Here is a 12300-nt window from a genome sequence, read left to right as displayed (position 1 = left end):
CGACCATTACTTAATAACGTTTGAATTTAATTTTGTTGATGTTGAAGTGCAAAATAGGAGGTATTATTTTAGCAGATGTTTGTCTGATGAAGTTATTGTTAAATTTAGGGAGGCCATTGCTTATCTTACGACAGTGCGAAATAGTGATGTAATCGAGGCCAGTGACCTGGGTTCTACCTCTGCAGATGTGGATTTCCTTGCTAGTAACACTGCTGATTTGTTGCATTCAGCTTTAGATGAAGTTGCTCCTTTGAAAAGGAGGGTTTCTAGCCACAGGAGCTTAACTCCCTGGTATAATTCAGATATCCGCATGTTGAAACAAAACGTGCGTAAAATGGAAAGGAAGTAGTACTCTTGTAGGTCTGTAGACTCTTATCGTGAATGGAAAGATATTCTAATAGTATATAAAAAAGCCATTCGCAAAGCCAGAACAGCTTATTATTCAACGTTGATAGAGGATAACAAAAGTAACCCACGTTTTCTGTTCAGCACTGTAGCCAGGCTGACAAAGAGTCACAACTCTGTTGAGCCGTGCATTCCTGCAGCTCTCAGTAGTGAGGACTTTATGAGCTTCTTCAACAGTAAAATCGCGAGAATTAGACAAGAAATCAACCAGCCGGTTGTAGGTGTTTCTTCAGCTTTAGCGACTTCCCTAGGCTCTGACTTGCCTCTAGACTGTTTTGATCCTATAGACCTCCCTGAGCTGACCTCACTCGTCAATAGAGCTAAGTCAACCACATGTATGTTAGACCCCATCCCGACTCGACTATTCAAACATATTTTTTCTCTTATTGGTACGACAATACTGGACCAAATTAACCTATCCCTAAGTTTAGGATATGTACCACAGGTTTTCAAAGTCGCAGTAATTAAACCTTTACTTAAAAAACCTTCTCTTGACCCAGACACCTTAGCTAATTATAGACCAATTTCCAACCTTCCATTTGTATCTAAAATTCTGGAAAAGGCAGTTTCAAGCCAGTTATGTGACTATTTGTATAGAAATGATCTGTTTGAAGTCTTTCAGTCAGGGTTCAGAATGCATCATAGCACAGAGACAGCACTGGTTCGAGTCACGAATGACCTCCTTATGGCCTCAGATAAGGGATTAGTGTCCATACTGGTTCTACTGGACCTCAGTGCTGCTTTTGACACTATAGATCATGGCATTTTACTGCACAGGTTAGAGCATGTCGTTGGGATTAAAGGGACAGCTCTATGTTGGTTTAAATCATATCTATCTGACAGGTTCCAGTTTGTTCATGTACATGAGGTTTCTTCAGAACAGTCAAGGGTCTGTTATGGTGTTCCGCAGGGTTCAGTGCTAGGGCCAATCTTGTTCAGTTTATACATGCAGCCATTGGGAAGTATAATCCAGAATCACGGCATACACTTTCATTGTTATGCTGATGATACGCAGCTCTACTTGTCTATGAAGCCGGATGAAACAGAACCGTTAGTTAAACTTCAGGCATGTCTTAGGGACATCAAGGACTGGATGTCCAGAAATTTCCTGCTTCTAAATTCAGATAAAACAGAGGTTATCATTCTTGGTCCAGAGCATCTTAGGAAGGGACTAGATGGTGTTGCGATGGCTTCCACTGCAACTGTGAGAAACCTTGGTGTTGTTTTCGATCAGGATTTGTCGTTTAAACCATATGTCAATCAGGTTTGTAAAATAGCCTTTTTCCATCTCCGTAATATTGCAAAGATTAGGAAAATCCTCTCGCAGAGTGATGCAGAAAAACTAGTTCATGCGTTTGTATCTTCTAGACTAGATTACTGTAATGTGTTGTTAGCAGGATGTCCAAGTAATTTGCTGAATAGGCTCCAGCTGATCCAAAATGCAGCAGCACGAGTACTGACAGGAATTAGCAGGAGAGACCACGTCTCTCCAGTGTTAGCGTCGCTCCATTGGTTACCCGTAAAATTCAGAATCCAATTTAAAATTTTATTACTTGCGTATAAAGCCCAAAACGGCTTAGCTCCGCATTATTTGCAAGACCTGATAGTGCCTTATGTTCCTGTCAGAGCTCTCCGTTCTCAGAGTGCAGGTTTACTCGTAGTTCCTAGAGTATCTAAATGTAGATTTGGAGGGCGGGCGTTCTGCTATCAGGCACCACTACTATGGAACCAACTTCCAATCTGGGTTAAGGAGGCTGACACCACCTCCACCTTTAAAACTAAACTTAAAACATTTCTGTTTAGTAAAGCCTATAGTTAGTTTTTAGTAAACCTCTAGCTGGTGTTGGTAAATCTCTAGGTAGTGTAAACTTTAGTGTGTCAGAGTCGCTCCTGTAGTTTCTTGTGCTGGCCCCCCCTTCTCCTCCCTTTTCTCTCTTTTGTCCATGTTGCAGCATCCTTTGCCGGACACCGGAACCTGCAGGTGGTCGTGGGTGGCTTGTAGCTTGCATTACGGAGCACAAGTCTTTCCCTGACCCTGCACCCCAAACTGGGACTTGCTGATTGGGCCGGAGCTTCGGGAGCTGCATGCTGGCCTGCGGTCCCCACCCCTGGTCATCCCGTTGCTGGCCCCCCCTTCTCCTCCCTTTTCTCTCTTTTGTCCTGCAGGTGGTCGTGGGTGGCTTGTAGCTTGCATTACGGAGCACAAGTCTTTCCCTGACCCTGCACCCCAACCTGGGACTTGCTGATTGGGCCGGAGCTTCGGGAGCTGCGTGCTGGCCTGCGGTCCCCACCCCTGGTCATCTCGTTGCTGGCCCCCCCTTCTCCTCCCTTTTCTCTCTTTTGTCCTGCAGGTGGTCGTGGGTGGCTTGTAGCTTGCATTACGGAGCACAAGTCTTTCCCCGACCCTGCACCCCGACCTGGGACTTGCTGATTGGGCCGGAGCTTCGGGAGCTGCGTGCCGGCCTGCGGTCCCCACCCCTGGTCATCCCGTTGCTGCTTCCACCTGCCTGCTGTGCTGTTGCCGTCCCTGACCCACCAGTCTGGCCCTCGGCAGGAGGGTCCCCCCTTATGAGCCTGGTCCTGCTCAAGGTTTCTTCCCTCCTAAAGGGGAGTTTTTCCTTGCCACTGTTTGGCTTAAGGTTTTTCTCCCACTAGGGGAGTTTTTACCTGCCATTGTTTATGTAATAACTGCTCGGGGGTCATGTTCTGGGTATGGGTCTCTGTAAAGCGTCTAGAGACAACTCTGTTGTATTAGACGCTATATAAATAAAATTGAATTGAATTGAATTGAATTTTTATCATCTGCTGACACCAGAAAAAAGAACATGAGATGCAACTGAGGCTTCAACCTCATTTATTAAAATAGTATTTATTCATGTTTATTGTAGCTGTTTAAAGGTCCGTTACAAGACTACTACATGTGTCTATGTATTTATAAAATGCATCCATGTGTACATTAACATGGTGGTTTCATGTGAAACATCAGTCCAACATGAAGTAATCTGTTGCATACCAACAGATAAAACAGCTGGAACACAGTACCTGAAACCTTCCTCATGGCTGCTTCCACATCTGACCCAACACGAGAGCTGATTGGACAGAACACAATGATGACATCACTCTCCTCTGGGCTTGTGTACTCCACACGTAGCCCAACTGTTGTTTGTCTCAGTAGATCTTCATCTGCTCCAAATGTTTCTCCTGTAGTGACTTTATGGACCTTAACTGGTGGTACATGTGTAATACTCTGATAAATATCAGTGGTATTTAATTTATATGAATGGTTATTTCATACAGATAAGATGTTTAAGTGTATAATAATTTATGTTTAAAAATTATTTACTTAAAACAGAACGAAAAAACATCATTTCATGGGGTGTGAATGTTTAAAAATATGTTAGAAGTAATTCTGTTACATGCGTGAGTTCATGACATTTGGGTTTTTTTATACTTCCGGAGAGGAACGGGAGAAAGAAAAAAAGAGGGGCAACGTGTTAATGGCGGAGACTCTGGGACTGCGTGCGCCGTCAGTGTTATCCGTGAATAAGACTGCGAACTGTAGCTGAGCTGCCAGCTCAGAGTTTGTGGGTCGGATTCGCCACCATCGTTTGAGTTTGGTGACCACGTCTGTTGGCTGGTCGGAGCCGGGTGAACACCTGCCGTCCTCGCTGGGGAAGAACGCCGCCTGCACGAGTCGGAGTGCGCTGCTGCTGCGGGAGACGGAGTTTGCTGCTGCCGTGGTCGGAAACGGAGGCTGCCGCGACGAGGGTGACGGAGGACGCGTCCTGGCTGCCGGGGAAGCTGGAGTGCTGCTGTGGTCGGAGACGGAGGCTGCCAGACGAGCGAGGGATCTATCGGATGCGGTTTGGTCTTGCTGTTTTCATCTATACATGGAGGTACCATTTTCATGAGCTCCAACTAAAGCGCGCCAACGAGAGTTTAAAAAAAGAGTGCACTCAAATCAAACTTAGACGTTTGAACTAAAGTAAGAAAACCATACCCCGGGGTACTTTTTTGGGTTTTACTTCTCTATTGTATTTCTATTGAGAAAAGTTTGGTTGGATGTGTGTTTCTTGTTAATACATTTTCTAAAACTGAGATCTTGTGTTGGTTTTAATTGTTTTGTGTTTATTATCAGAGACTAGTACTGCATAAGAGTTTAAAGGCCTAGTGTAATTTCTCATAGCCTCTAAAGGGTAATTTAGAAGCAAGAATCATACAGTATCCTAGACTGATATTTAGAATTTGAGATGTGACTTTTACCATAAAGTGTCTGACAAGAGTTAAAGCTTAATTTTCCAGCATAAAGTGGGTTTTAATACACGAGCCGGTGGTAAAAGGGTTACACATGCAAGAAAATATAAATCAGGACAAACATGTACAGATGAGAAATAATAACTGCAAACTGGATCTTCATATGAGCAAAGACACTCACCCACACCGCTGGACGTTATCTTGTGCCTCCCTAATAAGAAATAAAGATCTTTTAGGTCATATTTAGAGGCATGAAATTAACTGATGTGCAACTTGAATTTTCTGAATAAATAGTTTGAGGAAAATAAAAGGAAATATTTGAGCATTTTCTCTAATGTCCACACTTGATTCACAGTCTCCCAAATTACAGCAGAATCTATCAAATTCTTTCGTGGTCACAGCAGCTACCTTTACAAGGTCCAAGAGTGTTGAATGTTAATCATCAAGAAATGTTGGCCTTCATTTGAGATCATTTGTTGGTGCTCTTCTTGTTTCATGTATGGAAGAACACATGTTTGCAGGGTTGTTACAACCAAAAATGTAATAACGGCCAATAACGTAATAACTGCCAATAATGTAATAATGTTGGCCATTTCAAATGTAATAAAGCCAAAAGTGTAATAATGTGCCAATAATGTAATAAAACTTTTGAGTCAATAACGTAATAACTTTTTGCCGATAATGTAATATGGCATTACATTATGAAAGGTTTTTTTTAATACCAGGCCAATAACGTAATAACCAGCCAATAATGTAATGCCTTATTACATTATTGGCAAAAAGTTATTACGTTATTGGCTCAAAAGTTTTATTACATTATTGGCACATTATTACACTATTGGCTTTATTACATTTGAAATGGCCAAAATTATTACATTATTGGCAGTTATTACGTTATTGGCCGTTATTACGTTTTTGGTTGTAACAAGGGTTTTTCTGTCTTGTTTGGGCCAGTTTGTAAAGACCAATGATGTAAAACGGGTGACACACTTTTACATAAATGTTACAGAATGCCAGTATTGAAGATCCTACAACTGACGATCCAGAAGAAATTAACCCAAAGATAGTGTATTGTAGGAAGTCCAGATTTCTCTGTAAAACCACATTGTCTTCATGTAAATCCGATTCAGAATCTACTTCATTCACCACATTTGTTCAAACAAACAAAGAATTTGGCCTCTTCCTCTAACGCTTGAATACGTAGTTATACATATGTCATTACTCATCCAGATCTGAGGGCGCAGAGGCCATAAATTCAGCTCTCTTTGCATCTATTGACAGTATTTTGTGCCATTCACAACATGACCTGCACAGACGTATAATGAGATAGCAGTGAACAGAAGGAGATGTCTGTACTAACAGTATTTTCATACACTTTCTGTATGTTTAAAGAGTTCAAATGTATTCAGTTTGTTGAAACTCAATCTAGAGAACCACTTTTATATAATAAAATGTCAGGCTTCCTGTAAATTATTTAAATGTTGGTCAAACGGCTTATGTTCCAACATTAATTTGTATTTTTCTGGAAATTGGTTTTCCAGTTTCAGTAAGAACTGCATCAACACATATAGTCTTTGACACTAACAAAAGATTAAGCTCCATGTTTTCTAATAATTAATCTATGGTTGTTAAAATCAATAATCTTCCTTTAAATGTTCCAATTTAAAAGTCATACAACTTAAATTATGAAAGTGTAGAAGATGAGTGCCATGACATGTAAAACACAGTTACTTTCTTTATCGAACAAAACAACTTCATCAAATACAACTTTATTTTTGTTTTTCTTTGATCTGCATTTTTCATTGTTTTTTTCTGTGATAAATCTCATTTTAATATTCAAGAAATTAAATTGTTCCAAATGTATAAAGATAAAACATTTGACCAGTTTATTATGGAGGATTTTTTGTGCCAAAATTAAATAAATAAATACATCATTAATTAATTAAAATGGGAATGAAATATATCATTAATTAATTAAATGTGTCATTAATTAATTAAAATGGGAATTAAATATATCATTAATTAATTAAATGTGTCATTAATTAATTAAAATTAGAATGAAATATGTAATTAATTAATTTAAATACAATTCATTTTAAGTAAAAATATATATTTATTATTTCAGCATTTAATTAATTAATGACACATTTAATTCATGATTTCGTGTTGCGTGTGAATCATGAAATGTAAAACTGCATTTAATTAATTAATGACACATTTAATTAATGATTTCGTGTTGCTGAATCATGAAATGTAAATGTAAAACTGTCAGTTTCACTCGTCAAACTCAGTGGGCGGGGCTAACGCAAATCTAGTGGAATCCACTGCTTTGGTCTGAAACTGGAGTTGGAAGACTTTCTAAACATGACAGCTGTGAGTTTGGAGGATTTTCGTGAACTTTGTAGAGAGTTGGTGAGCGATATCTTCGACCTTGCAGAGTATGTGGAAGCAGGACCTGCTGACCCCGAGCATGTAGCATGTAAAGCAGAGGAACTGCTCGAAGTTGTTGGAGTTATTTCTGCGCTTTCCCACCAAGATGTGGACCATAGAGTGGGTGCAAATTTAGAAGAAGTTCTCCGGCGCTTCTCTGGTACCAGGGCGCAACAGGAGCTTGCAGGTGGACCAGGCCGTTTGGCATTTGACGTTCCGAGAGAAGTTCTGACACATCACGTTCTTTGTGGAATACCAGCCTCTCAAATTGCAACGATACTAGGAATGTCAGCGAGGACCATCAGGAGGCGCATGCAACAATACGGCTTAAGGTATTTACCCTAAATTCATGAGTTTTCATTTTATGAATTGCCAGTCTCATTCACTCAGAGAGGATATTACATTTAGTGTATTACGCAATGTTAATTTTTTATTTATTTTTTTTTGTGCAGAAAGACAGACTTGTATTCATGAATGATGAGGAGTTGGACCATATTGTGAGTGAAATTCATAGAAGACATCCAAACACGGGCTACAAGCTCATGCGTGGTCATCTGAATGCAAGAGGTGTGCGTGTTCCAAGTGAGTATAATATGGGCAATATGCAGTAATATATCACAACCTCTCGTGTGATATTGCTTTTATACAAAAGTTCAACCACAGCTTGTAGCAATGCTGCATAAGGAAATGTTAAGAGGGTGAAGGAAAAAATGATTTAAGTAGGCTATATAGCTCCTCGGAAATATTTCGAAAACCTGTGAGAGAAGTAATGATGTACTGTATCAGCACTCATGGAAGGCCTCTTGACCAATCAAATTACCAGGTCAGAACGAATTGTTGTATAATTGAATTTATTTTTACTGTCTTTATTATTTAAATATGAACTACAAACTAAAAACAAGCTAATTTTAAGATATTCATGAATCTATTTGCAATGCATCAGTAATTTTATTTGCAGTTCATTTGAAGCTAATAGCTGTCCAATAATGTATCCTATCCTGAAGTATGGTTTGCAACTTGTTTATTCTCTTTCAGAAAATTAAGTGAACTCCGATTATTTTTGAGGCTGTGGTGGTTCTGTAAGTGCAGTAGTTTTACACATATTATATTGTCTTTTATTATGACACCACCATTTCATCAAAAAAATATTTATATTTTGTTCCAGTACTGTCAAGTATATTGAACAGGTGTTTCTAATGAAGTTGGCATTGAGTTTATGGTTATTTCTCTTCTTCCCCTCAGTCTCAAGACTGCAAGAGTCTTTACGCAGAGTTGATGCAGAGGGAGTCTACATGAGACGTCTAAGACTGCGTGTATTAAGACGACGGCAGTATTCTGTTCCTGGCCCAAACTCTTTATGGCATATAGATGGGAATCATAAGCTCATCAGGTCAGTTATACTAGCAGATAAACAGTGCCTCTTTCTATAGATGTCATTAGTATTGTTTTACAATAAAGTTGTGCCTTTTTGTGTTTGCAATTGCCTGACAGGTGGAGATTTGTTGTCCATGGTGGGGTGGATGGATTCAGTCGTTTAGTCGTCTACCTGACTGTGGCTGGCAATAACAGAGCTAGTACAGTCTTACAGAGCTTTATCGCTGCTGTTGAGCAGTACGGGCTGCCATCAAGGGTACGGTCTGATAAAGGGGGCGAGAATGCAGATATAGCAGAATTCATGATCAGGAGCAGAGGTACCGACAGGAATTCGCACATCACAGGCAGAAGTGTCCACAATCAACGGTAAATAGATGTTTGGCAACGAGGCTCACACAAGCAGCATACCAGTTGAATGTACTTAAGCCTGTCACACATACAGTACTGTCTCAGAAAATGAGAATATTGTGATAAAGTTCTTTATTTCCTGTAATGCAATTAAAAAAACAAAAATGTCATACATTCTGGATTCATTACAAATCGACTGAAATATTGCAAGCCTTTTATTATTTTAATATTGCTGATTATGGCTTACAGTTTAAGATTAAGATTCCCAGAATATTCTATTTTTTTGAGAGAGGATATTTGAGTTTTCTTAAGCTATAAGCCATGATCAGCAATATTAAAATAAAAGGCTTGCAATATCAGTTTTGTAATGAATCCAGAATGTATGACATTTGTTTTTGTAATTGCATTACAGAAAATCCCAATATTCTAATTTTCTGAGACAGTCCTGTATATTAACACCATGTCATTTTTTTTCCTAACCACAGAATAGAAAGGATGTGGAGAGATGTGTATGAACATACTCTGGACCTCTTCTATCAGAGTCCACCTTTTTGCACTGCACCGGAGCTTCCTTCCACTAATCCAGCAAAGCCTCGACTCCTTCAGGGATGCTTGGAACTTTCATGGGCTTAGAACTGAAAGGAATCAGTCACCACAGCAACTCTGGACAAGATACAGAGAGCAAGGCCCTATGGAGGATCCTAATGAGGTTAAAGAACGATACATTTGACAGTTTTTAAATGTCTGTTCCTCCAATTGAATTATGGGAGAAAATATTTTACTTGACACAGAGGTTATAGCATCTTTTAAGTCTTCTCAGCTTTCAAAGATCAACTTCTGAGCTGTTGTTTCTATTGTTTATATATGCATAACTGCCATTTACAAAACTGAAGAGGCAACATCTAATTTCTCACCAACTGGGTGACCAAAAATAACAGTCTTAAATGTTTTGTGTAACAATGTGTCAGACTAGTTTTAAGTACAAGATTGATTATGCTTGTCCTCCATTCAGGTTTATGAAGACTATGGGATCGACTGGAACGGACCTCACAGTCTTCATGGAGGCACTGTGTCAGTCCCCGAGGTTCGGCTGGTCCAGGAACCATCACTGTGTCAGTCCCCGAGGTTCAGCTGGCCCCTGAACCATCACTGTGTCAGTCCCCGAGGTTCAGCTGGCCCCTGAACCATCACTGTGTCAGTCCCCGAGGTTCAGCTGGCCCCTGAACCATCACTGTGTCAGTCCCCGAGGTTCAGCTGGCCCCTGAACCATCACTGTGTCAGTCCCCGAGGTTCAGCTGGCCCCTGAACCATCACTGTGTCAGTCCCCGAGGTTCAGCTGGCCCCTGAACCATCACTGTGTCAGTCCCCGAGGTTCAGCTGGCCCCTGAACCATCACTGTGTCAGTCCCCGAGGTTCAGCTGGCCCCTGAACCATCACTGTGTCAGTCCCCGAGGTTCAGCTGGCCCCTGAACCATCACTGTGTCAGTCCCCGAGGTTCAGCTGGCCCCTGAACCATCACTGTGTCAGTCCCCGAGGTTCAGCTGGTCCAGGAACCATCACTGTGTCAGTCCCCGAGGTTCAGCTGGCCCCTGAACCATCACTGTGTCAGTCCCCGAGGTTCAGCTGGTCCAGGAACCATCACTGTGTCAGTCCCCGAGGTTCAGCTGGTCCAGGAACCATCACTGTGTCGGTCCCCGAGGTTCAGCTGGTCCAGGAACCATCACTGTGTCGGTCCCCGAGGTTCAGCTGGCCCCTGAACCATCACTGTGTCAGTCCCCGAGGTTCAGCTGGCCCCTGAACCATCACTGTGTCAGTCCCCGAGGTTCAGCTGGCCCCTGAACCATCACTGTGTCAGTCCCCGAGGTTCAGCTGGCCCCTGAACCATCACTGTGTCAGTCCCCGAGGTTCAGCTGGCCCCTGAACCATCACTGTGTCAGTCCCCGAGGTTCAGCTGGTCCAGGAACCATCACTGTGTCAGTCCCCGAGGTTCAGCTGGCCCCTGAACCATCACTGTGTCAGTCCCCGAGGTTCAGCTGGTCCAGGAACCATCACTGTGTCGGTCCCCGAGGTTCAGCTGGTCCAGGAACCATCACTGTGTCGGTCCCCGAGGTTCAGCTGGCCCGTGAGCTATCGCTGGAAGAGGCTGCCATGCTGCCAGCTCCAGGAGTTTCTGTAACTGATGCACTGGGATCATATATAGAGACTATAGAAGTTTTATCAAGCATCATAGCACACTGATGTCCAACCCATGCTTTTATTTAACATATTAAAAGCAAACATTAACAAAAAAGTTTGATTTCCTTAAAAAAAAAAAAACTACTACTATGGTCCTCTACCATAATGATTGTTAGATCTTGTAAATGCACTTTATGCACAGAATGAATAACATGAATGCTGTTCTGTTAACACTTAAAATTAAATATTTTGAATAAACCATGAACTACTCAATCTTTTTTTTTAAAGACATTGAACTCGTGTCAATTGACCTGACCTACTGAACAGTGCATTCAATGACATCTGTCTGAAAACTTAAATAAGTCCAAATCCAGTCTGTGAACTACTAATGGCAGAGACAAGTGCTGCCTCAAAGTCCTCATAGGTTGTGAAATGAGCTGGCAGCTTTAGTGTTTCAAAGCATGTGGAGGATGTAGGAAAGGTTCCCCCAGAGATCTCCACATTCAGTTCAGGAGGAAGCTTCTCCCAGCCAACCCAGAATGTCAGCAGTTGGGCCAGTGTACTTGATGAAGCTGAAAGTCATAAAATAGATTTAAGACAAAATTTAGTTAAACTTTAATTGACCATATCTATCCACGAGACATAGAAGCATTTGTAAAGAGAGCAATACATTTGCAAAGTAACTTAATACCTGTTTCAATGAACATCCTTAGAAACCCAGTGATGCGGCACGTGGATTCTATGTCAAAGTCCTCATCATCACTGTCCTCAGCTGGCCATAGGATTTTTTCTAGGAGCATCTTAAAAAACGCATCAGTGTTATTATTTTAAAAGGGAGAACTTATTTTGGTGAAGGAATATGCAGATCACATTCTTAGTAAATGCAAAAAACAACCGTCTCAATCAATGAAAACATGTAAATTGACATGTAAAATGACTGACATACCTGGGGTGTGAACTGCATTTCAGCCATTTTAGGGAAAAGTAGTGAGACAACATCTGGCCTAGATGTCAGCAGGGGCCATACCATCACATCTTTCAGTCCCTTTCTCAGCTGTTTAATTTGGCGCATGGTCCTCCCAATGACCTAAGAGACAGGCCCGACCCATATTACTGATCAAATCCTCAAACTAACTTTTACAAAAGTTGGCACAGCAGGGAAAATGTTCACAAAAGCATAATGAAGTGCTTTATAAAATCTGTTCAAATAGTACAGAATATCAACCCTTAAGACCCTAACACATTTTAGAATGTATTCTATTTTATACATTTCTGCAACTGATGTCTTTAGTGCTCAAATGCAGTGAACAATTT

At 41.1% G+C, this 12300-nt stretch overlaps 1 protein-coding gene across 1 annotated transcript in view; it reads right to left on the bottom strand.

Annotated features, from left to right (window-relative positions):
- Window positions 1-3236: 3236 nt before the first annotated feature.
- LOC133420532 (uncharacterized) overlaps window positions 3237-12300 on the bottom strand; it is a 35575-nt gene continuing 26511 nt past the window's right edge. The window contains exons 16-17 of the mRNA XM_061710226.1: window positions 4841-4870; window positions 3237-3630 (exon numbers count right to left, since the gene is read on the bottom strand). Of these exons, the coding sequence (XP_061566210.1) occupies window positions 3362-3630; window positions 4841-4870 (299 nt within the window). The 3' untranslated portion in view covers window positions 3237-3361. The remainder of the gene's footprint in view (window positions 3631-4840; window positions 4871-12300) is intronic.

The sequence above is a fragment of the Cololabis saira genome, chromosome 20 (assembly GCF_033807715.1).
Source record: "Cololabis saira isolate AMF1-May2022 chromosome 20, fColSai1.1, whole genome shotgun sequence".
NCBI lineage: Eukaryota > Metazoa > Chordata > Actinopteri > Beloniformes > Belonidae > Cololabis > Cololabis saira.
The sequence above is the reverse complement of the archived record's forward strand: the minus strand, read 5'-3'. Positions and strand labels throughout refer to the sequence as shown.